Source organism: Pteropus medius, unplaced genomic scaffold (assembly GCF_902729225.1).
Source record: "Pteropus medius unplaced genomic scaffold, Ma_sr-lr_union100, whole genome shotgun sequence".
Taxonomy (NCBI): Eukaryota; Metazoa; Chordata; class Mammalia; order Chiroptera; family Pteropodidae; genus Pteropus; species Pteropus medius.
This window is the reverse complement of record NW_024343732.1, coordinates 5,553,087-5,578,848: the sequence shown is the minus strand read 5'-3', so window position 1 is coordinate 5,578,848 and position 25,762 is coordinate 5,553,087. Positions and strand designations below refer to the sequence as shown.

At 38.8% G+C, this 25,762-nt stretch overlaps 1 protein-coding gene and 1 pseudogene across 2 annotated transcripts in view; both read left to right on the top strand.

The window, feature by feature from the left end:
• The first annotated feature begins 4,645 nt into the window (after positions 1-4,645).
• ENTPD4 (ectonucleoside triphosphate diphosphohydrolase 4) overlaps positions 4,646-25,762 on the top strand; it is a 30,800-nt gene continuing 9,683 nt past the window's right edge. Inside the window, exons 1-9 of one of the 2 annotated variants that reach the window (XM_039868138.1) lie at positions 4,646-4,811; positions 10,245-10,343; positions 12,153-12,350; positions 12,876-13,081; positions 16,227-16,377; positions 16,852-16,955; positions 22,658-22,717; positions 22,996-23,126; positions 24,810-24,976. In XM_039868138.1, the coding sequence (XP_039724072.1) occupies positions 10,336-10,343; positions 12,153-12,350; positions 12,876-13,081; positions 16,227-16,377; positions 16,852-16,955; positions 22,658-22,717; positions 22,996-23,126; positions 24,810-24,976 (1,025 nt within the window). In that variant the 5' untranslated portion in view covers positions 4,646-4,811; positions 10,245-10,335. Of the gene's footprint in view, positions 4,812-10,244; positions 10,344-12,152; positions 12,351-12,875; positions 13,082-16,226; positions 16,378-16,851; positions 16,956-22,657; positions 22,718-22,995; positions 23,151-24,809; positions 24,977-25,762 lie in introns of both variants that reach the window. The other variant, XM_039868137.1, reaches the window with a different exon arrangement.
• Positions 19,672-19,790, top strand: LOC120606692 (uncharacterized; annotated as a pseudogene).

Here is a 25,762-nt window from a genome sequence, read left to right as displayed (position 1 = left end):
CTGCAGTGAGAAAAGGTTGAAAAAAACATCCTAAATTTTGATGTTGCTTTGAACAAGTCACTTGCTCTTTCTAGATCTCAAGTGCTTTCTCCTCATAACAAAACACCATAAAATTAGAATTCTCTTGGCCCATTCTCTGCCTTAGGAATGCTGGGCCCATAAATGAGGTCACGTCTGTAAAGTGCTATGATTTCCTTGAAGACAAATGCAGTATAAATATATGATTGTTAGCTAAGTTGCTAAAAAAACTAGTCTGTGCATGAATGCATTGGAAGTTAAACAGGATCAGACGAGGGCAATAGGATGCATTATTTCTTAGGGCCAATTGATTCCTTTGTTTCTGTGACATCTAGTGCCTCACAGTTACCTCCTTCCACCCCCAGCACCCACACACTGCCAGGAGGGACAGCTAATTTAGGCTCCCTAGAATGATAGCTTAAAACATTTGAAGAGCAAAGCCAGAAGAATCAAAAGCAATTACCATGTCGGAGGGTTTTTCAGAAAGATAATTAAAGAGAAATCCTGTCTGGGCTTTAAATACTGATGGTTGTTCACCTGCCCTAATTCATTCATCAAAGTTCCCACATGTACGGTTTTAAAGGAACCTAGTAGTCAATAAAAAAAAAAGAAAAAGACAGGGCTCTTTTATCCTATGATAGATTTTATAATGAGAAGGAGAAGAAGAACGAGAGGAGGAGGAGGAAGAGGAAGAGAAGAAAAGACGGAAGGAGAAAGCGAAAGAACTCATTCCTATCCTTTTCTTTTGTCTCTTAGAAATCATGGATTTTAGACCTGTAAAGGACCTGAGAGGTCAACCTAGCCACCTCCCCTCTCTCTTTTAAAAATTATATGTGGACAGTGAGGACCAACAAGGTGAACTAAATTTTCTAAGCTTATGCTGTCAGTAGCATAGCAGGGACTAGGGTCCAGGTTTCCACCTCCCAGTCTGGTACATTTCACATTCAATCATCCTATCTCTCTTCCAGTTTGAGGAGCTTGAGCAAGCCACTTTGCCTCTCAGACCCAGGCTATCTCATCTATAAAGCATAAACTAAACCAACTAAAGAAACACTGCTGAGAAATATGACCTCTTGAGGTCCTTTCTGTTTTTGATCGGTCAACAAATATTTTTAAAGACCTAACAGCAAATAATGCAATATCCAACCAAAAGCAATTTAAAGAAATAAAGACTTTATTGTCATCTCATAACAAGAAGTCAGGAGGTAGATCCAGTGGCTGGTATTAGTTCAGTGGTTTAATGATGTTTTATGATGGATACAAGCAACTCTATCTTCCTATTTCATAGTGTTGGCTTCTTATCTACATTACTGTTGCCTCAGGGTTCCAAGATGGCTTCTGCAGTCTAGATGCCACATTCTTTTCAAACTTTCATTTAATATTTTTAAAATACCCAACATGTGACCATGTTAGCTGTAATTCTTTTGTAAGTACCCTATCAAACTGAGAGAGATCATTCCGTTTATAGTTGATGAGAGCTTTTTTGTTTAAATCATGAATGAGTTTAGAATTTTGTCAATTGTTTTTTCTACATTGGTTGGGATTATATAAATCATACGAATTGTCTTTTTTATTCTGTTTATATAGCGAATGACACAAATTCATTTTAAAATGTTGAACCAAACTTCCATTTCTTACAAAAATCACACTTGGTTAAGCTATCTTACTCTTTGGACATATTGCTGCATTTGACTTACCAATATTTTGTTAGAATTTTTGCATTTGTATACTTTTACAAAGGATGTAAAAGTATAATTTTCCTTCCTTTTTATTTCTTGGTATCAGGGTTATTCTGACCTTATATTATGAGTCAGGAAGTGTTCCCTCCTCCTCTATTGCTTCAAAGGTGTACGTAAGACTAGTATGATTTTTTTCTTAAATGATTGATAGCGTTTACTAGTGAAACCATCTGGCCTGGAACTTTCTTTTAGGGACCTTAAAATATATAGGGCTATGTGTGTGTGTGTGTGTGTGTGTGTGTGTGTTAATTTTGGGAAATTGTGTTTTTCGAAGAGATTTTCCATTTCATCAAAGTTATCAGCATAAAGTTGTTCATAATGTTTTCTTCTTGGTCTTTTAATTCTTTTAGGATTTGTAAGGTTGTTCTTTTATTCTTGATATTGCTTAATTGTGTTTTCTTTCTTTTTTCCTTATCAATCTCACTAGTGTTTATTTTATTAATATTTTCAAAGAATTAACTTGTGGTTTTGTTAATTTTGTCTAACTTATATTTTTAAATTATTTCCTTCTTTCTACTCACTTTGGGTTTAATTTCCTTTTCTTTTCCTAACTTCTTAAAGTGGAAACTTAGATAATTGATTTCAAACTTTTTTCCTTTGCTAAAGTAAGTTTTTAAAGCTATAAATTTCTTGGTAAGTACTGCTTTAGCTGCATTCCATGAATTTTGATGTGTTTTTATTGTCATTTTATTTGAAATGTTTTCTGATGCTCTTAGAACTGTAGCTGGCATAAAAGACCTAGGAAGTGTTATTTCCTATTAGCTCAGGTTTTTGTTTTTGTTTTCTCTTGTTAAATGAGAATAAAGTGATGGATCACTCTGACAGGGGTGTCCCTTCCACCTCTGAGCCTCTTTGCTGTTTCCACTGCCTGAACCACTATTCTTTCACATGAGCCCAGACTTTATCCTTCTTCTGGTTAATTCCTATTCATCTTACAGGTGTGAACTCAAGCCTCACTTCCTCAGAGAAGCCTTTTCTGATGACCCAGACTGCATAGTTTTCTCATGTGTTGGGATGAATAGTGTCCCCCAAAGTTCATGTTCACCCAGAACCTGTGAATATGACCTGATTTGGAAATAGGGTCCTTGCAGATATAATTACAAGAAGAGATCATATTGGATCAAGGCGAACCCTAAACTCAACATGACTGAGGCCCTTGTAAGAAGAAGGATATTTGGACCCAGAGATACACAGGAGAACACTGGAGTGATGTATCTACAAACTGAGACATGCCAAATATTGCCAGCCACTACCAGAGACTAAAAGGCAAGGAAGGATCCTCCCTTAGAGTCTTCAGAGAAAGCGTATCCCCACCAGCATTTTGATTTCAGACTTTTAGCTTCCAGAACTGTGAAAGTATATATTTCTGTCATTTTAAACCACCCAGTTAGGGGTAATTTATTATGACAGACCTAGGAAATGAATGTACCATGTTACATGTTTTTACACTTTTTTCATACTTTTCTAGCTCTTGCCAGATAATTAGTATACGTGAATTATCAGTAAATACTGATGATGTAATAATACTAGTTTGGCATTTTAGTGAAGGCCTCCTTGAAAGAGACTACCATAATCTAAATCAGTATCTTTGAAGGGTACATAATTTTGAGGGAGCCTGGACCTAAAATCACAGCATGTCAGTGGCCAATAACTTAGGCTTCTAAATGCTAGCCTTAGCCTTAGGTGCAGGTCACAGAGGTTTCTGATGCACAAGCGATCCAAACTGATCATTTTTCAAAATAGCAACAAAGCCTTAAAAGAGCACTAAAGTCGAAGTCAGAACCATTGGTTCCGCTTTCCCCTTTGCCTCCAGGGGATCCAGGGCTAGTTGCTCAATTTCTCTGGGTTCCAGGTTCCTTAACAGTTAAAGGAAGAGTTTCGGAATAGTTGGTTCCTGCAGTCCCTCTGGCTTGAACATTCTGTGGTTTTATGATTGTAATGTGGAGCAATAGTATAAAGACAGAATTTACTTCTAAAGCATAAGGCTCCTGGTCATTGCTAGCCTTCTTCCAGGAACAGTATGTGAATCCAGGGATGAAACATTACCACAAGGAGACCACTCAAGCTGGACCAAGAAGGATTCTTCTTAAAATGTTTAACTGCTAGTTCCATCCAAGCTTGTTTTACTAGGGCTCTCATTAATAATAATAATTAAAAAAAAATTTAAGTAGCTAGGCTGGTGGTCACTTCCTTTTTCTGGAAAGCAGTGAACTCATCTGCAAAAAAAAAGGGAGGGGGAGGATAGAAGCTATGATTATCAAGGTCTCTTCCAGCTCTGTGACTTCAAGCAGGTATTTTGTCAATCTAGAGAGAGGGGGCTTGAGCTAAGTATCAGGTCACCAAGTCAATCTCAGGAATCGGTGCTGTTTACCTTACTAGTTCTCATAACCACTGAGTGGGTTTGGGGCCCTCTGTCTCCACCAGAATAAGCGCTGATGTATGCAACTTTTGGCAAAGATGAAATCCTTGCTCTTACTAATAATGTGTCCTTTAATAGATTCACTGAGAGTTTGACCCTTAGTTTCCCAATCTGTAAAATAGGGATGAATGCTGGCAAAGTTGTAAAAATATCAAGAGTTGAGCAAAAATGCATAGTGCTTGTGTTCCTAAGGATTATGGAAAATAATCCTTAAGAACACAAAGGGAAGATAAACTTGGTGTCATAAGTCCATTGCAGTTGGCTAACAACCAGACAGGCTAGGACGGGCGGTAATCAAGCTACCGTCCTGGCTACTTCTGTGATACCACTCTCACTTTCGGCACTCACTGCGGAGATGGGGGCCCGCGCGGTTTCGCGGAACCGCTCTGCACTCGGTGACAGTCACTCAGGCGCCCCGGACGCAGGCCTCGCCCCTCGGCGTGCGCGCTCCCGGCGCGGCAGTGACGCAACGCGGGCGAGGACGCGAGGCGGCGCGGCTCCCGGGCAGCAGCGGCGCCCTCGGAGAGCTGCGTCCGCCTTGCCGCTGCCACCTCGCCGGGGTGGCCATAATGTGCTCCGCTAGCGGCTCCCCGTTCCTGGGAGCCGCAGCTGCCGCATCGGGCTCTGCGGAGCAGGTGAGTCGGCTTTCCCGACGAAGGGAGAGAGGGCTGCCGAAGCGGCTAGCCGTTCGGAAACGGTTGGAGCCTGGGGCCCGGCGGGGCGGCGAGGGCCGCGGACGAGCCCCCTGCCCGCGAGCCTCCCCGCACCTGCCCACGGTCTTCCCCGAGTCCGTGCTGCCCCCTCGGTCCGGCCGAGCGGCCACATCCGGGCGCCCTGGCTGTCAGTGCCTGTGACCCTGGGCGGCAGGTGCTCTCCCCCAGCCCCTGGCAGCAGAAGCCTGACCGTCGTGCTGTCGCGCCGGCTCCGGTGACCACGCTGGGTTTTCCTTTTCACACGTATTGTGGACGAATCTAACCCACACTGGAGAGGCACCTGACCCGAGAGAAGGGATGTTGCACTGAGGACCCCAATATTTCTCACCTGCCGCCTTATTGTGACATTTGCATGTTCAGCATCATTTTTCCTTTGCTCTGCTTTTGCTAAATTCCATGCTTTAGATTTCCCCTTGAAGAAATGGACCTAATTGTGTGATAAAGTCACGGTGAGAGCGGTGTTTCTCAGGCTTGAGGAATGCGTGAACACCTTTTTAAAGGGGACTGCTCTCTCTTTCTCTGCAGTGTGTCCCAAAACCCAGTTAGGTGAACACTGGAGCAAAGCATTTTCAGAGAACATTTATCACTATTAGGAAAGAAGTGCTTTGCAATTCGGGAACTTCTGTCCTAGAAGATAAATTAGAGGTTATTAATTCTAAATTAGTGACTCAAATCCCTAGTTTAATTTCACATCGAAGTCTTTACTGTGTTTTGCTTTGTGTAATGGAAATAGCTAATTTGCCAGCCTTGGAGAGGCCTAAGAGTGTCATCTTCTTTGTATTACCTTATATTTGCTGTTATTTTGTCTTTATGTCAGGTTTGTTAATTGTTTGACACCTTAGCAGAATTATAAAATGGAATGCTAATTTGTATGAGTAGTTTATTTCTGTGTTGATGTTAACATTGATTTATCGCTTGTATTTGTTGCATATAGAACCTATGGTTTACATTCTTCTAGCCCTAGTAGGAATACATGATCTCAACCTTTGTGTATATAGTCTAGAACAGCAGGCCCAACCTTTTGGCACCAGGGACCGGTCCTTCTATGAGAATCTAATGCCTGATGATGTGAGGTAGAGCTGAGGTGGTGATGCTAGCGCTGGGAAGCAGATGCAGATACAGATGAAGCTTTGCTCGCGTCCTCCTCCTCTGCCACCCTTGCTGTGAAGCCTGGTTCTTAACAGCCCACAGATGGGTACCAGTCCGCAGCCTGGGATTTGGGGAGACGGTCGGGGAACCGTGGTGTAGAAAGAAGACACAAAAATGAAAATTCATCTGAGGCTGTATATATTTATTTATATTGTATGTATACTCTCTATGTATTTATTCAGCATGTTTTTTTTTTAATGAATAAAGAGAAGATTCAGTGTGAGGAAACATTAGAAAGTATAACAGATTAAATCTTGGCATAGGAAAATATTGACCTGTGCCTTGAAAGAAGTATAATATTGAGAGCAGGATATCTTAGAGGAAGTGATATTAGTGAAGGCCTAATGCAAGAATGAGAACAGCTTGTGTGAGAGGGAAGAAATCCACCTCACTAGAGTAAAAAGCTGTTATCTGGGGTGAGGAGAGAACATGTAGGCGAAATAAGTTGGGGTCAATTGATGGATGGAGGTTTCAGATAGCACAGAGGGAAATAAGGCTCCGGAAGACTTATGCTGGTCATATTTTGAAGCTAGTGTTTTACAAAGAGGTCTTTCTGAATAGGGGTGTTCACAGTGGAGGCAGAAGGTCGGTGACCTGCCTAGAGATCTGTCTTAAGGTAGTAATGTTTGCTGTAGTCATTTTAGATGTGTGGACTCTTTAAGGAAGAATTGAAAGGACCTCATGAATGATATCATATGTCAGCACACAGATGAGTGAGAATAGAAATTAGGAACCAGGAGACCCCAGTCAATGGTGATAGCGCTCTTAGACCTGGAAGATTTGGAAGATGGCATTAGTTTGTATCCAAGGTTGTGGTCGCAGACATAGACTAAATGAGTTTGCGGTAACAGGGCATCAGTAACCTCTGGATGTGGAAATGGAACTTGAAGAAAGTCAGAGCTGCAGATTTGGAAAACTATAGAGGTGATGCAGAAAACATTTGACCAGAAGAAGATCATTTAAAATGGGGACCAGAATTTTGCAAATGAGTAGTGAGGGTTAGGAAGAGGTTTAAAGTAGGACTTGATATTGAAAAAATAAAATTTTAAATTTAAAAATAAATAATGAAGAAAATGTAGATCATAAATGCAACTACATGCACTCTTCCTAAAACAAAGAATGAATCAAGGGTGTTGATGTCTTTTTCCCACAACCGAATGCCACACAGCATCCTTCACTTTAGCCTCTCACTCTCACAAAGATAGCTATTTCTTTAAAAATTCTGCTTAAGTGTTGGTGGACTTTGATTTTTCAAGTTTTTCTTGTAAACCTTTGATATTCCTATCATTCTTTTTTGAAGCATCCTTCATGTCATTTTACCTTTTCTTACTCAGAGGTCTAGCTCTTCCAGAGTCTCATTTGTCTATAATTTTGTTTGTAGACATTGACCCATGACCCAATGGGCTTTACTAAAGAATGTTCAGCTAAGGAGGGCCCCACTAGCTGAAATCATGAGTTAATGCATCTTCTGATGATAGGTCTAACACAATTTAAGCCTTTTATAAATGTGGCAGTTTTATGTACTATTACTTGGAGTTTGGCCCCCTAAACTCTGTTGCCAAGATTCTTAGCTGCAAATACAATTGGAGTTTACATTTAAGTTCAGATTACCATACTGTTGACTGCTAGGTAATATTCAGCCACACTTTCATCCTACATAAAAGTGATTACTTCAGCAATTTATAAGCTGTCCTATTTTCTCTGTCTTTAAACATGAGTTTTGTAACTTACAAAAAAAAAATATCCTTTTTTCCAAAATCCTCATATATCTCAAAAAAAAAAAAGAAAAAAGTCCTAAGACAAACACCAGATTAACATTTACTGAGTTTGCTGTGATCATTCTAACAGTGCATCCTCTCTTTTAAAATGTATTCTCTGCTCTCCCCCATCCAAAGTCTGCCTCCCACCTTCAGGAATCTTCCTGTTAACCAGCCTTCATTGTGCTCATCTATGAACTCTTATAGTCCAGATAATCGGACATTTCCTTTTGTTATGCTAGTGATTATTTCCCGGGTATTAGTATTTTCTCTGTAATCAGTCTTCAAACTCTTTGAAATCTGGAGTCAGGTTTGTTACTCCTCTGTGCCCTTAGTATCACTTCATAGTACTCATCACTGAATGGTTAAAGGCCTTTCTTCCCCTCACCTACCCAAGGACCTTAACTTTAAGTTGTTACCTTTTGTTCTTTTGTTGTTAGTTCAGCTGTTACATAATTATCGATTTTTTTAAATGTTCAGGTTGGAATTCCTATGTCATGAAGAGTTTTTAAGAGAGGCTTTCTTCATATATTCAGAAGAGGATTTGATGCCTGAAACTGGGGATTTTAGTCAAAGGTTGCTTGTTAAAAATAGTTCTGTTGTTTCTTTTGATGATAAAATTAATATATGCCCTTTAAGAAATATAGGCATGCCTAAGGAAGAAAATGAAGATGATCCATTATGTCACTACTCAGAAATAACTAACCCCTGTTAATATTTTGGTTTCTCTTCTTCCATTTCCCCCTCTCAATTCATGCTATAGTTTTTTTTTCTCACTTACTATATCATGGATACCTTTCCATGTTGACAAATATAGATCTGTATCATTACCTTTAATAGTCACATCATATTCCATTGCATAAGTGGACCATGTTTAATTTAACCCACCCCCTGTAATGGATATAGTTTAGTAACAATGTTTTGCTCTTATACACAATACTATGATGAACATCTTTGTACATATTTTAGTGAATTTACCCTATTTTTCTAAGAATGAATTTCTGGAAATGTGACAGATTGAGCACGTTAAAAATTTTCATACCTCTTAACCACATGCCCCCAGAAGGTTAGATTCTCCCCAGCAGTGTTCATGACCTTTTTCTCAACCCCCTTGTTAGCAAACTATTGTCAGCCTTTAATCTCTACCCATCCGATGGTAGTGAAGTCTTGATTTTCTTTATATGACTCTAAATACTAATGAAGTTATTTTTATCAACCATTCGTACTTCTTATTTCATTAATTTCCAATTATCCGTGCTCATTTTCTGTTCTCTTACATATTTGTTTTATAAACTTTTTTTATGTAGGGATATCTGCCTTTTGTCACGTATGTTACAAGGAATTTTCCCAAGCCGTGTATATTTGGGAAGGGATTTTTTTTTTAACATTCAGAAGTCTTAAACTCATGTCTATACGTATGTTCTTTCATTTATGGCTTGAGACATTGATGTCATTATAGAAAAGCCTTACCCATTCCATGTAAACACTTACCTACATTTTCATCTTACATTTTTTGGGATATTTTTAATATTTAAATCTTTGAGCCATTGAAATTCTAATAAAGGTGTAATGTAGTAATCTCATTATATTCAAATACTAAAAGGTAGCTACTTTATAAAAACACTTAAAATTCATTGAAACACCTAGGTAATTGGCATTTTTCCTTTTTGCTTAAACTTTTAAATCACAAATATTGTTTGTCCTAAGTTTTGGGAAAATGGTACAATGTAGACACCACATTAAAAATTGACCTAATTAAAGTGTTTTTCCCCCCTTTGTCAGGTAGGCATTGTTAATACTTTGTATGTGTGTGTTTTCCCCTGTACTGCATTATAAATTCTTTAAAGGCTAGATCCATGTCTGATTCATCTTTGTGTATCTCCCATTCCCAGCCATCCAAAAAACAAACAATGGTTGCTTATGACTTGTGTGTCAGGTTCTGTTCCTTGGGGAAACAGAAGAATAAATGGTTGTCTCTGCCAGTGAGGGGCTTGCCATGTGATGAGAAAGTCAACCACAAGTCTAAAGTGTAGCCTGCTAATGTGATGAGTGAATACTCTGGGGATACGAGGACTGGGTAAGTCCTCATGGAGGGATGGTGCATGACTTGTGTCATGAGGATTACCTTGGAAGGTCAACAGATGGACCCAAAAGGGAGTCATCCTACAAATGCAGAGGAATGTGGAACATTTCAGTGACTTGCAGCTTGTGTTAGGATGGCTGAGGCATGGGGTACATATCTGTCTAGTCTGACTGACAGCGGGGAAGACTAGGAAGTTAGGGACTTGATCAATGCTAATGCAGGAGCTACATGCTCAAAATAAACCCTTTAACAACTTCAGTGCAGGGATCATGGACCAGATTATACGTGGTTGGATTCAAACACAGTTCATAAAGAATGTAGACATTTTCTTAGATTGTGCCATCTTTGTGATTTTTTCTGGAACAGGAGGGCTCTAACTCCGGCAGGACCCCGTTGTTTCTATAATGGTGTGCGAAGACTGATGCCTAGAACATTGCCTTACCTCTGACTTGTCAGCATGGGGAGGTGAGTGATGTGCCTCACCACTGGCACTATAAAACCCAAGATTTTGGTGCCACAAAAACAGATCTCGAGAGGAACAAAAATCTAACACCCCAGTGAAAAGTGTTCAGAGTTGTGCTACATTTCTGACACCTTTGTTCTTCCAGGGCCCCAGAGGGTGCCCGCGCAGAAGGAAAGTGATAATGCCAGGCAGATTCTACAGGAATTAGTGTAGTTTATCGGAAAGAGCATGCGTGCTGGAATCTGTGAGGGGTTGTATTAAGTGCAAGATAACTGTCTCTAAGTCTCCGAGGTGTGAGGAGGGGATGACGAATTCCATGGACTGGCCTAAGTACCCACAATGGAAACTAGAAACTACAAATGGAAAATTCCATTGGGTTGGCAGGATACCTTCCCATTCCGTGAGATATTTTAGTCTGTGAAACACTCTTTAAAGGAAAGACTATAGAAATGAACTGTAAAATAATAAAATTTGTCCTAAAGGCAGCAAGATACTTTTCAAGGCCTAGTAATAATTTGTCTTTTCTATCAGAAACTGAGAAGAAACATTTTTATTTGCAAAAATGTCTCAGGAATATTTCTGAAAGCACAGGACATACAAAATTCATTTACTGAGTTTGTTATGGGGATATTGTTAAAGATACTATTTTCTCAATCATCAGGGAGAAATTTGCCTTGGAATCCAGCATTAATAAAATCTTATTCCTCCTGAGCTATTGATAATCACGTGCTGCTTATCAAGGGGGGTATGTTCTAAGAAATGCATCATTAGACAATGTTGTCGTGCGAACATCAGAGTGCCCTTACACAAACCTGGATGCTGTGGCCTCCTCCACATCTAGGCCATGTGGAATAGCTTGTTGCTTTGGGCTACAAACCTGTACAGCATGATACTATACAAGAATCATGAGATTAATTCAAACGCAAGAGAAAGCGATGAGATTAAGAGATGAGATAAACATAAGATGTTTGAGACTGCCACCAACATAAAATGACAGTTTTATAGCAAACTTTGTTTTATAAAGAGAAAGACTACACTCTAAAATAACAACAAAAAGTATAGTATGGTAAATACAGAAACCAATAACATAGTCATCTATTATCATTATCAAGTATTAGGTACTGTACATAATTGCTTGAGCTCTACTTTCATGTGACAGGCAGTGCAGTAGGTTTGTTTACACCAGCATCACCGCAAACACGTAAGTAAAGCATTGCATTACGATGGTACAATGTCACTAGGCAACAGAAATTTTTTAGCTTCATTGTAATCTTATGAGACCACCATCGTGTATGTGGTCTGGTATTGACCGAAACTGAAACGTCATTATGCAATGTATAACTGTATGTTTATAATCTAGTAGCAAGGTTTTGGCCATTAGGATGGTCAGCTACCTTTAGAGGCCTACCTTATTAAGTGCATTTCGATGTACTAAATTGTCTTTTGGTTTCCTCATCTTTAAACCTGATTTCATTATAGATTTAAATATTTATTGAACTTATTCTTAGAAGCTGTCTCTAATTCTTTTTTATTTTATTTTATTTTATTTTTTCAGAAACAAAGCAGGGTACAAATAAAAATCTATATAGTACTCTCAAGAAGGGAAACACAGAAGTATCCTAACCATCAGGGCTTAATTTTCATTCATATAGTTTAATAATAATGGGTTATGTAGCAAAAGAGCAATGTGGAAGATGCTGACGTTCAGGTACTTACTGGCAGGGGATAGGGCAGCTCACACTCAAGGTCTCTAGGTGATGGGAGGCCTCTTTGGAGCAGGTTGCTTTAAAATCTGTTTTTCAAAATTTCAGGATCGGCCTCTCCTGTCTTTTTCCTGCTTCCTGGCATTTTAGCATCTCTCCAGTGGGGTGTCCTCGAATTCTGAATACCAATTTACGCCAAATTATTGTCATTAGCATTCTAGCTGCTGCTGTTTCACTTTTATACTTTTCGGTTGTCATAATCCGAAATAAATATGGGCGGCTATCCAGAGACAAGAAGTTTCAAAGGTAAGTAGAAAAAGCATTTGTTTTCTATATGGGATGCCACAACCTTCATATCGTGGCTTCAAGACATTAGAATTAGGTTGGAATTTAAGGTTCCTGTGGCTGTAGGAAATGGCTGCTATAGGAATACAGAATGGCATGAAAAATTAAACTGTTATAAAGTGTTTAATCATTAACCGCCAGATCCACATAATAAGTGGATTTGAACATAAGCTTCTCCTATGATATCTTCTAAGCCGATTTTTCAGTTAATGTTGATAGTTTGGAAATAGTTTTGCTTTTCAGAACATGTTCCAACTTCTTTTAAGAAATAGCGAGTGCGTATCTGATTTAGATTATCTTTATCACTATCACTCGTTCTATTCTCTTTTGACTCTTTAATCATCTGGCAGTTGTAAAAATGCTCTAGTGGTGCTTCTGCACATCTTAGAAATCACTGACTTGGTATTTGTTTATTGTGTTTGCTCTGTTAGGTTTGGGATGATATTATTCTCTGTCTCAATAAAAGTGTGTGTTTTTCTAAACAAGGTACTTGGCACGAGTTACTGACATTGAAGCTACAGACACCAATAATCCCAATGTGAACTATGGTATCGTGGTGGACTGTGGTAGCAGTGGGTCTCGAATATTTGTCTATTGCTGGCCCAGGCATAATGGCAATCCTCATGATCTGTTGGACATCAGACAAATGAGGGATAAAAACCGAAAGCCAGTGGTTATGAAAATAAAACCCGGTATGTAAATGATAAACATCTGATCGATCGCCAGGGTCTGTCCTTTCATTCTCTGCAATGTCTTTCACGTCTTTCCCCTTTCTGTCCACACAGTCATCCTCCCACTCCGAGCTCACACGAGGACCCACCTGGTCTCCTTGTTTCACCTTCTTTTCTCTTTCCTATCCATCCTATATAGGGGGACTAGCACCTTCATAAAATGTCCAGGAACCATGTCTTTTGTCTCCTACAACATAATTCATGGTGTCTATGCAGATGTTTCCTAGCTGACAAGGTGATTTCAGATAACTCATGGAAATCTGTACTCTAACACCTTGGTATATCTTTGTCATTTTTAAAAATTGCTGCCCCAGTATATTTCTAATCATCTAGATCATTTTTTTTTTTTTTGCTTAATTTCTGGGAATTTGTTTCATCTTTTTGTTATCATGTAGATTTAATGAGGGTGATCACAGAGCATAGAAGAGCTGATATCATTATGTCCAGTTTTTAAAGATATTTCAGTTTCTAAGTAAGCATGTTATGTAAAAATTGGGATTTGCCTTTCTCATTAGACTATTTAAATCAGTGGTTCTCAGCCTTTTTCTCAGCCTTTCTCATTAGACTATTTAAATCAGTGGTTCTCAACCTTTTTCTGTATCTACACCATATCTATGTGCAGCACCCTTCACATGGTCAGAAGCATTAGGAATGGAAGGTGTCAGGAGTACTTTGAAATAGGCATCTTATATCTTGATAGTTGATAATCACTGATGTGAACCATCGATCTTAATAGAGATTCAGCACTTTTATTTCATCTTGCCAATGTGTTAGTAAAATATTAAATCCAGACAATCCAAGAAGTTTATCTTTTAAAATGTTAGAAAATGTCGATTAAAAAAATAATTATCATAGCTTATTATCTTCTATTCCAAAAATATAAGTGAAAAGGAAATTCAGTTTTAACTTATAAAATCCTTATTCTCATAAAACTGTTCCCAACCAGGTAGACTGTGGACCCCTTGAGTCCTAGTCATTTTTCATTGAATAATTCAGACCCCACATCCTTTTCAGGCAACTCTCAACAAGTTGGTTGTTCTTTGATGTTTGGGCATCTGGGCACCAGCATATTGCTCAGAAAGTTCAAAATCTCTACCTCATTTTTCAGATTAAAGAGAGGGAACTTATTCTTTCTCTTATACAAGCGTTATTTTGATAGCAGAGTACATTTTCATGAATGAAGATTCTTATTCTATAAGTCTTAGTGAATGACTTTTAATTTTTACTTTCTATTTTCCTACCCCTGAAATTTTTATGTAGCCCTATATAGAAACATTTTCAGGGTGAAAGTTCAAATAAAAAATTCACAAAGATCAAAAACTAAAACTCTATAAAGCACTTCGTATTTCATCTAGCCTCACATGCAGGGTTCCATCAGTGGTTAGACTGCTCTCATGGGATAAGATGAAAACTTTCGTGCCTTGGAGTTTTCCTTTGAGAACAAAGGGGTAGGTACAGCAGCATCCCAGGGTAGACACCAGAGTCTTACTAAAATCAGGCTTAATTTAACATGGTTCTCTCTGATGCTATAGAAAGTGTTTAAAGTGAAAATTCAAGAACATTTTTATAGCACTTCTCTGTCCTGAAGTGTGGACTCTCGTGTATAGCATTACAGCAAAGTTCTAGCAATTTCCTTAATAGATTCTGGATAGTTCGGGGCTTGGTGTCCATTGAAATAGTATTGCATGTAGAGTCAAAAAAATCTTCTAGTCTTGTGTTTTTGCTGATTGCTTTGACAAATGACCTAATTTTCCTTAGTCCACAATTTCCTACTTTGTGAAATAAGGAATTTTGGACTTCTAAAATCCCCCACATCTTTAATATTGTAGTCTAAAAAACAGCTAGAAATATTCACTCCTGTACTCAGGCAGCAAGTATATCTATTTGCCAGGCACTGTGTCAGGTGGAAGAATATAAATTGGAACAAGACTCAGTTCATGCCCTTGAGAAACTTCCAGTTGAAATGAGAGAAGCAAAGAAATAGATAATTTTGATAAGGTGTAGTGAGGGTAAGCATGGACTGTAATAATAGCTCATCTTCAGGGTTCTGTTAGGGAAGTCTTCCATAGAGGAAGCAGCTCAGTGGGTGAGCGGGAGTTACCCAGGTGAAAAGGGGTGGGAAAGTGGGTAGGGAAGCAGTCAAAGAGGAGGCTCTTGCTGGTGACAGTACAGGGGCCCTGAGGCCAGAGTATGATGCATTATAGAAATTTTGTTCAGTATAGTCGAAGCCGGATAGGAGTGTGGGAAGAGACAGGATGGGTAAGATGCAGGGCAGGTAATGCTGCTTTAGAGTTGAGCTTTATTTGGAGGGCACTGAGGAACCTCTAAAAAATTTTAAGCCAGGAGGGACACCATTTGCATAGGAAATGGTTAGAGAATTCCAAGACTGGAGAGTTGGATATGTAGGCTGGCAGAGGGTGGGTGTATCCAGAAGACATGAGGAGAAGTGAAAAAATGTGAGAGGAATCCAGGAGAGGCAATTGATGAAACCTAGAACATATGCTGGGACATGGGGGTGGGGTTTTATCCAAGATACTGGCTTGGGCTGCTGGGTGGCCAGTGATGGTTGTCACCGAGGTAGGTAATAAACAGTAAGAGCAGGTTTGTAGTACACGTTGAGTTCGGACTTGAATATGTTGAGTTGCGGGGGCTGTGAAGATAAGCACATAGCATCGTCCAGCAGACAGTTACCACAAACTGATCTGCAGGTTGGGGAAGAGATCTAGGTGGCTGCTGCTAAGATTTGGAATTCGAGACATACAGATGTGATGTCAGCTATGAGAATGAGTGAACTTGCTTGAGAAAAATAGCACATTTCTTGAGGGCAGAGATGAGCACATGTGCAATCAATCCCAACTGTCGGATACATAGTAGATGCTCAGTTAGTTCCGGGATTTTTGATGAGTGCGAAGAGAGCATAAGACTGAACATTTAGTCTCACTCACATTTAAGGAAAAGGGACTATGGAGGGAGTTGCCAGAGGGATAAGAAAAAAACTAGGAGAACATGGTGTGTAGCTGAATTTCTCTAAAATTAGCCACAGTGAAGAAACATAACTTACTAACTAAAATATCTACTTGTTAACAGAAGTGTCCTTTTTCTGTAGGCATTTCAGAATTTGCTACCTCTCCAGAGAAAGTCAGTGATTACATTTCTCCGCTTCTGAACTTTGCTGCAGAGCATGTACCACGCGCGAAACACAAAGAGACCCCTCTCTACATTCTCTGCACAGCTGGAATGAGAATCCTTCCTGAAAGGTGACCCCCTCCACCCGAGGGCAGACCAGTCCGGTGGCGGGGCGGGGGCGTATTTTCTTCCTCATCCCCCTCCTGTCATCGTCGTCATCAAAAAGAAGACATTAAAAATTCTTTAAATCTAGAATAGGACCAGAACTATTCCTTTAGCCAGAACTCACCAAATATCGTTTTATATATTTGTCTATGACTATGAGTAGTAAACTATAAAGCTGTCATTAAAAACACTGATTTTCTATTTTATTAGTTTAAGGATTATTTGCATGTGTAGTTTTACATCTAGGAATCACATAAGTCCTACAACTCTTGAGAATTCCTTCCTAGAATAAATAATCTTTTTAATGAATTGCTTTGGTTTTAAAGTATACTGCTTCCATATAGGATATACCAGAGCCATAATGGTTTTTGTGTCCTCTTTTTAAAACAAAAATCCAGAATGTAACATTTTGAGGCGTAAACTTTTGGATTATCTTCCAGCCAGCAGAAAGCCATCCTGGAAGACCTTCTGACTGACATCCCCGTGCGTTTTGACTTCCTGTTTTCTGACTCCCATGCAGAAGTGATTTCAGGGAAACAAGAAGGTTGGTCTGTTGTTCTTTACCTTGAAATTCGGGAAACTGTCTCTACATCCTCTCCATTTTCCCCTCTGTATACTTTATTAAATCACCCTTTATGTCTTAAAGTGTGGAAAACCATAGCCTTGAAATATAATTTTTAAATGGCAAAATTAGTTTCTTGCATGGTTGATCTTTTTTTTCCTTGCTAAGGGCATCATGGAGAAAATTACATTCAAGCTGTTCCTAACGAGGTAGTTATGAATATAGCATGCCAGAGCATGGTGTGTGCAGAGCTCTGAGAGAGGGCTAGGAAACACATTCCAGGCAGAAAAGATGATTTAACACAGGTTGGAAATGCTGTACTGTAGACAGAGGAACAAACATATTTTAGTTCGACTGGATTATGGCCCTTTTGAAAGCTGTTAGTAAAAGTGAACAGGTCTTGGCGATGTCATCATCATGGAATGTGAGTTGTTTCTTTTTTCTCTCTCCTCTGATTTACAAGTAATCTAATGTTCATAACCAAAAAGAAAAAAAAAGGCACTTCTGTACAGCACACCAGGGCACCTGAGAGATCCATCCATCTGTGCACCCATACGTGGGTGGAGTGGACCTTAGAGGAGGCTGCAGAGCCAGCAGAGGCAAGCAGCAGCAGAGGCATCAGTGGTAGGGCTGGCAGTGGGCCAGGCCAGCACAACTTTCTGGCAGAGGAGGTGAAGTGCGAAGGTGTTGAGTGGAGCTCTAACGTGCTGTGCATGCTGCAGCTGGAAGGACCTGCCTGTTCTCTGTGGGGAGATCACAATGACTCGGGGCAGGGACAGGAAAGGGAAGAAGGCAAAGAGACCCGAAGGGAGTCCTAACCTGCTGTCTGCCCCAGGATTCTGGCAAGAGGACTGCCCACGGACCTCTAGGACGCCACCCAGTGCAGGATCCTCCCCGTCCCCCCACTGGCCTATGGGCACAGCCACAGCACCAAGTGCTAAGCACACACCTCTCCAACTCTGCCACCACCCATTTTTTGCCCCCCTTCACCAGCTTTTTTAATGCACATGCTCCTAACCTGACTAGGCAGGCGCTGGTAAGAGAAACCAAAAATTTGTGCTGTAGCACCACCTTCTGGAAAAGAAAAGTAACTCTTCCAATTACGAACCTGCTGAATTGTTAGAATGGCAAACCAAGCTTTACCTCAACAAGAAAGTGTTCATTACTCAAAATGCAGCAGCAGAGGCACTTTTCATCAAACACTGAAAAATCATGGTAACATGATACCACCAAAAGAAGACAGTAGTTTTCTGGCAGCCAAACCCAGAGACACGGACTACTGTGATCTAACTGATAACGAATTCTGAAAAGCTATTATGAAGAAATGCAGTGAGCACAAGAAAACTCAGAAAGGCAATGCAGTGATCTCAGGAATAAAATTAATAAACAGAAGTAGTACTTACCAAAAGGTCGAAATTCTGAAAAAGAACCAAACAAATTCTGGAGCTGAAGAACTCAATAAATGAAATGAATAGAAAGCACTGGAAATAAAGCAGATCCGATGGAAGAGAGAATAAACGAGCTTGAGAATAGAAATGTAGAAATGTTTCAGGTAGAAGAAGAGAGAGAACTAAGATTTTTTTAAAGTGAAGAAACCCTACGAGAAACCCAACAGAGGACTGACTGATGGGTTTTCCAGAAGAAGAGAAAGAGAAGAGAGCAGAGAGTTTATTTAAATAATAGCCGAGACTTTCCCAAACCTTGGGAAGGGACTGAGTATACAAGTCTACAAAGCTAGTAGAACATCCTATTATCTCAACACAAAACGAACTCCAGCATATATTAAAACTGTCAAAAATCAGTGGTAAAGAGTGTTAAAGGCAGCTGGGGGGCGGGGCGCAGGGGGAGGCATCCTATGTTATGCTGTCAGCAGATTTCTCAGCAGAAACTTTATAGGCCAACAAAGAATGGAATGATACTCAAAGTATTGAGAGAGAAAAATTGCCAGTCAAGATTGCTCTTGTCTGGCAGAGTCATCCTTTAGATGTGAAGGAGAAATGAAAGCTTTCCCAGACAAAAGCTGAAGGAGTTCACCAGCCACTAGACCTGCCTTATGCGAAATGTTGAAAGGAGCTCTTGAAACTGAAATGGCTCAAAGTGAAATGAAGAGAAAAGTACAAAAAAACTCTGATTAAGGTGACAATTAGAATTTAAAAAGTAACTTTTTTCATAGTAGTATATTCAACATAGCATAAAGTTAAAGGGAGCATTAAAAATAACTACCTACTACAACTTGGTAACAGCATAAAAAGATAATTGGCAACATCAAAAATATAAAAGTGGAAAAGTGAAAGGATAGAACCTTTATAGGTAAATGAGGATAATTTTCTGTCTGTTAAAAAAGGATGATTTTATCTATGAGATGTTTTATGTAAACCTTATGGTAACCACAAAGCAAAAATCTAGCACAGAGACACAACACATAAAAATAGGGGAGACTGAGCAAATCATGAAGAACCGTAAACTTACAAAAGTCGACAGAAACATAAGGAAAAAGAAACAAGGAAGATACAATAACCAGAAGGCAATAGATAAGATAAAATTGCTGTGATAAATCCTTACATATCAGTGATCACACTAAATGAAAATGGATTGAACTCACCAATCAAAAGGCACAGAGTGGCTAAATAGATTTAAAAAAAAATCCAACTCTACGCTGCCTGTAGGAGACTCATTTTAGCTCTAAAGACACACATAAGTCTACAGCCATGCTACCCTGAACAAGCCCGATCCTGTCTCATCTCGGAAGCAAAGCAGGATTGGGCCTGGTTAGTACTTGGATGGGAAACCGCCTAGGAAGACCAGATGCTGTAGGTGTAAAAAATAAAAAGGAGTTGTAAGCTGACAAGGTCCTTGCAATCTGTGAGGTCAACCAAGAGTTGCCTTGCCTAATAAAAAAAATAATAAAAAAAAAAGACACACATAGGCTCAAAGTGAAAGAATGGAAGAAAATGTTCCAAGCAAACAAACCAAAAGAAGGCAGGTATAGCCATACTTATATCAGGCAAATAGACTTCAAGACAAAAAGGGTAACAAGAGACAGAGAAGGTCATTATATAATGACAAAGAGGTCAATATGTGAGGAAGATATAAATATATATGCTCCCAACACCTGAGCACCAAAATATATTAAGCAAATACTAGCAGATCTAACGAAAGAAATAGATAACAATACAATAATAGTAGGGGAATCCAGTACCCCACTATCAGCAAAACATTAGATTGTCCAGACAGAAAATCAAAAAGGAAACATCGGCTTGAACCTCGTGTTAGCACAAGTGGACTTAACAGATACATGCAGAACATTCCAGCCAATAGCAGCTGAATATACATTTTCTCAAGTGCACATGGAACATTCTTTAGAATAGATTATATGAATTTTAGCAAATTTTAAGAAGATCGAAACCATACCACCTATCTTTTCTGATCACCATGATATGAAATTAGGAAGGTGAGAAAATCTACAAATATGTGGAAACTGAACAACACACTTCTAAACAACCAGTGGGTCAAAGAAAAAAATCAAAAGGGAAATAAAAAATTATCTTGAAACAGCTGAAAATGGGAATGCAATATATCAGTTACCATGGAATGTAGCAAAAGAGCAGAAATAAATGAAATAGAGACCAGAGAAACCATAGAAAAGATCAACAAAACTAAGCTGGTTCTTCAAAAAGATCAACAAAAGTGACAAACCTCTAGCTAGACTAAGAAAAAAAGACTGACGCAACTAAATAAAATTAGAAATGAAAGAGGAGAGATTATGATTAATTCTACAGAAATACATAGACTCATAAGAAACTACTTACTGTGAACAATGAAATGCCAACAAATTACCCGGGAGAAATGGATATATTTCTAGGATCATAAAACCTACCAAGACTGAATCGGAAAGAAATAAACAATCTGAACAGACCAATAATGAGTAAAAAGATTGAATCAATAATAAAAAAATTCCCCACACAGAAAACTCCAGGACCAGATGGCTTCATGGGAGAGTTCCACCGAACATTTAAAGAATTAACACCAACCCTGATCAGACTCTTCCAAAATGTTGAGGAGAAGGGGATACTCCAAAACTACTTCTATGAAGCCAGCATTACCTTGATAAAACCCAATAAGGATACAAGAAAACTATAAACCAATATCCTTGATGAATATAGATGCAAAAATTCTCAGCAAAATATTAGCAAACCAATATCAAGAGCACAATATACACCATGACCAAGTAGGATTTATTCCTCAGATAACAAGGATGATTCAACATACACATCAATAAACATGCAATACATCATTACATCAGTGAAATGAAAGATGAAAATCACATGATCATCTCAATAGACATAGAAAAAGCATTTCACAAAATACAACATTTGTTCATAATAAAATCCCTTAACAGACTGGGAGTACCTTAACATAACTAAAGCTATATATGGCAAACACAGCTATACTCAGTGGAGAAGAGTTGAAAGCGTTTCCTATGAGATCAGGAATAAGACAAGGATGCCACTCATCATTCTTACACAATATAGTACTGGGAAGCCTAGCCAGAACAATTAGGCAAGACAAAGAAATAAAATTGTCACTATTTGCTGATCATATACATAGAAAATCCCAAAGAGTCAGTCAAAAACTTGATTAATTATTGAATTAATCAACAATTTCAATACAGTGAAATGGCAGGATACAGAATCAACATAGAAATCAGTTACATTTCTTTAATAGTGAAGCATCTGAAAATACTCATTCACAGTAGCATCAAAAACAATAAAATACTGAGGAATGAATCTAATCTACAAAGTGAAAAATCTGTACAATGAAAACTACAAGTCTTTGCTGAGAGAAATCGAAGAAGACGAACAAATGGAAAGACATTTCATGTTCACAGATCAGAAGAATTTATATTATTGAAATGTCCATACTACCCAAAGCCATCTACATATTCAACACAGTCCTCATCAAAATACCAAAGGCATTCTTCACAGAAATAGAAGAAACTATCCCTAAATTTGGAACCACAAAAGACCCCGAATAGCCAAAGCAATCCTGAGAAAAGAGAACAGAGCCGGAGGTACCACACTTCTGGATTTCAAACTATACTACAAAGCCATAGTAATAAGAGCAGTATGGTTCCATCACAGAGATAGATACATCAACCAATAGGACAGAATAGAGAGCCCAGAATTAAATCCCTGCTTATATAGTCAGCTAATATTCAACAAGGGAGCTAAGAAAATTCAATGGGGGAAAGGATAGTCTTTTCAAGTGGTGCTAGGAAAACTGGAGAAACATGGAGAAAAAATGAAATTGGAACCCTATCTCATACCACTCACAAAAATTAAAAATGGATCAAAGTCTTAAACATAAGACCTGATACCATAAAATTCCCAGAAGGAAATGAAGGAAATACGCTTGTTGTTATTTGTCTTGGCAGATTTTAGGGGCATGACACCAAAAGCACAGATAAAAAAAGCAAAAACCAACAGATGGGACCACATCAAACCCAAAAGTTTCTGCATAGTAAAAGATCGAACTTATCAGTAGAAATGTGTTATTTCAGATTACGTTTTCACAGGTTGTTAAGGAGTAAAATAAATGAGATGTTTGCACAGACTGCATTGATAAGAGTTACATAAAATATTTTAAAACTCTATTCTCGTCTTCACCCTGTGCAACGTCTGTAGGTGTGTACGCTTGGATCGGCATTAATTTTGTCCTTGGACGATTTGAGCATATTGAGGATGGTAAGTATCGTGTTTCCAACTAATGTGTCTAACTGGAAATTATAGCTTTTTCTGTGTAAAGGAGGAAAAAGGGACTAAGTTTTGTGACACAGCTAAGTGTGTAGGAGTAGAGTGAGAGAAGCTGCTATTTCGCACAATTATCCTGATTTTAGTTGGGAGGAGTAGGCTGGGTTTGCCTAGAAATGCTTGAAACATACCATGAAAACAAGGTGACTCTTCAGAAGATCCCAGTTCTCTGGCTTTGTTCTGCTCCCATGGCTGTTTCTCGTTCTTTCCAGATGATGAGGCAGTTGTGGAAGTGATCATTCCTGGTAGTGAGAGCAGCGAAGCCATTCTCCGTAAAAGGACTGCTGGTATTCTCGACATGGGAGGCGTGTCGACCCAGATAGCGTACGAAGTCCCCAAAACTGTAAGCTTTGCCTCCTCACAGCAGGTTATTATCTGTACAAATTTCCTTCTGTTTGATTTGGTTTCATTTAACATGTTTCCATTCATTTTTGTTTTGTTTTCTGAGTCCGAACACGTCTTTACTGTGCTTGCTGAAGTACCACCTTCTCAACCAAGGAGACAGGAGAAGGCGGAAACCAAGGCAGTCCTCCCCCTAAGCAGTTTGTGTTTGTTCATTGAAGTCAGCTGGTTTGTGTTCTGAACTTACGTAGAGGGTTTTTGCGGCATATATGTCAGTCACATGCTTGAGTTTTTGTTTCTATTGTTTCTTCAGTCACTTCTTTTTCTTAACAGGTATAGTAAAATTTAATAGAATAGCATTAGATTTCTTAAGTTATAATTGGGGAAAAGTACATTTTTTAATGGCTTGGACAGCTTTGACTTTTCTGGAAAAGACCAAGGTTTATGTCCAGTGCTTCCACGTTTCTGAACTTAGGTTTACCTGTCTTCTTCAAACCTTCAGTGCTCTGATTCACTGTCTGTAGTTTCCCAGTAGGCCGGTGGCCCTGTGCGGAGAGCACCAGAAGGGTTTTTAGATGTATTCCTAAATTGCTCATGTCTTTATTACTCTGTTTCCATTCCACTGGAAATTAATACCAAAGCCTGGTTTCCTACACTTTCCCCTAGTATGGCACAGTGGTTCAAAAAGACTGGCACTGGACAAGCCTAGGCCTCATCATCATTCTGTCCCTGCTAGTCATGTGACCTTATGCAAGTCACTGAACTTCTTTGAACTGGTTTCTTCATCTGTAAATATGATGTAAGCGCCTCTACCATAGGGTTATTCTAAGGTTTAAATGAGACAGTGCGTATAACGTGTCTAACGCATTACCAGATACCTACTGTTCACTCAATGTTATTGGTACATTTATTAAGCTCCTTAGAAAAATGCTTTGTAAATTCAGGTATTACTATCTGTGTTTCTTACTTCGCATCTAGACATGCCTCCAGAAACTATTACACTCTTTGTAAAAAGTCACATTTTACCCTTCAAGAGAAATTTTTGAAAATACATAAAGCAAATTTGGAAAAAATTCTGAAAAATTAGGATTAAAAATTTTCATGGATGCATTATCTAAAAATTCATTGTTAGCATCGTGTATTTTTCTTTTCATTTTTTCCTATTTATAGTTTTTAAAAATATGGTTTTTGTAATCTTACTGTTTATGCAATTTTGTGTCTCTTATTTAACAGCACATAACCATGTTCCACCATAAACTGTTGATTACCATAATTTACTAAACCATTTTAGGAGTTGCGTATTTAGATGACATCCAGCTTTTTCTGTCCCAGAATCAGAAGGACATCTTTGTGTATAGAGACTTTTCAATGTTCAAGATTATTTCCATAGCATAGGATTCCATAAATAGATTTACTAGATCAGAGAATATGAACTACACCGCTAACTTCCTTTTTCACAAAGTTGTAACAGTATCACAAATGTGCAGCACAACTGAAATTTCTTAAGTCAGAATTGTCATGTTGAATTAGAAGGAACCCTCAGAAGAAAATGCAGAAGCAGAAGTTTTTGCTCCATTTAGATGAGAACCTTTTTAGATTTTTTTAGAGCCTTCTTTCTAAAGAAAGTGATTGTTTGTTTATGTATTGCTTAAAATATTAAAGTTTGTTATCCCTACGTGTTCAGGAAGAAGTAGCTAAAAACTTGCTAGCCGAATTTAACCTGGGATGTGACGTTCACCAGACTGAGCATGTGTACCGAGTCTATGTGGCCACGTTTCTTGGGTTTGGTGGCAATGCTGCTCGACAGAGATATGAGGACAAGATATTTGCCAACACAGTTCAAAAGAACAGGTAAAGAACCTTTCTCTGCTCAGCAGTCACTTTCAAACCCAGAAAACATATCCAGGCAAAGCAGGGAGACCTTAAAGGACAGGAGCATGTCAGCACTGTCAGCTCTTTATTCCCCTGCCGGCCGAGCTGGGAGAAGCAAAAGGACACCTGGGTTCTGCCTTTGGCCCTACATCCCACCAGGCTCCAAAGAAGGCGCGCGCTCTCAGACCAACGCCTCCCTTGATGGCTTAGAAATTTCACTATCAGGATAACTATCAGGATATTACAGTAGCTAGCAGCCCTGGGTGATACATTCCAGATTGCAGAGTTCTTGGGAAACTCAGATGTGGGCCACTGCAGATGTCCTGGAACCTGTAGTAAATGATGATACAGTTGTCATTATTGATCAAATTAAATTATGCGATGTTCTGGAAAACCAGCCTGTGCAGTTACTCAAGAGAAAGAAATGATCTAGAAGTCAAAATTAGTGATTTTAAATAGTTATAGCAGCGAAACTTTAAAAAAATGTGTTTATAAACAATTCTGGTATAGAAAATACATAAAACAAATAAAAGCAAACTTTATCGATTTAAGTTTATTTTCTAAGTATATAATTATTTATTTGAAGTTAGTTCATAAGAGCAGAAAAGCCATTTGGATGAATAAAAATATTTGAAATCTGGAATTATGTAAAATACCCTATTAATTACTGTTGTGTTTGCTTTGATGAAATGATTTTAATATCCTTAATTCACAGAAGTAAATGATAGTCTGTTTCCTTGATCAATTTAATCTTAAACCTGTGGA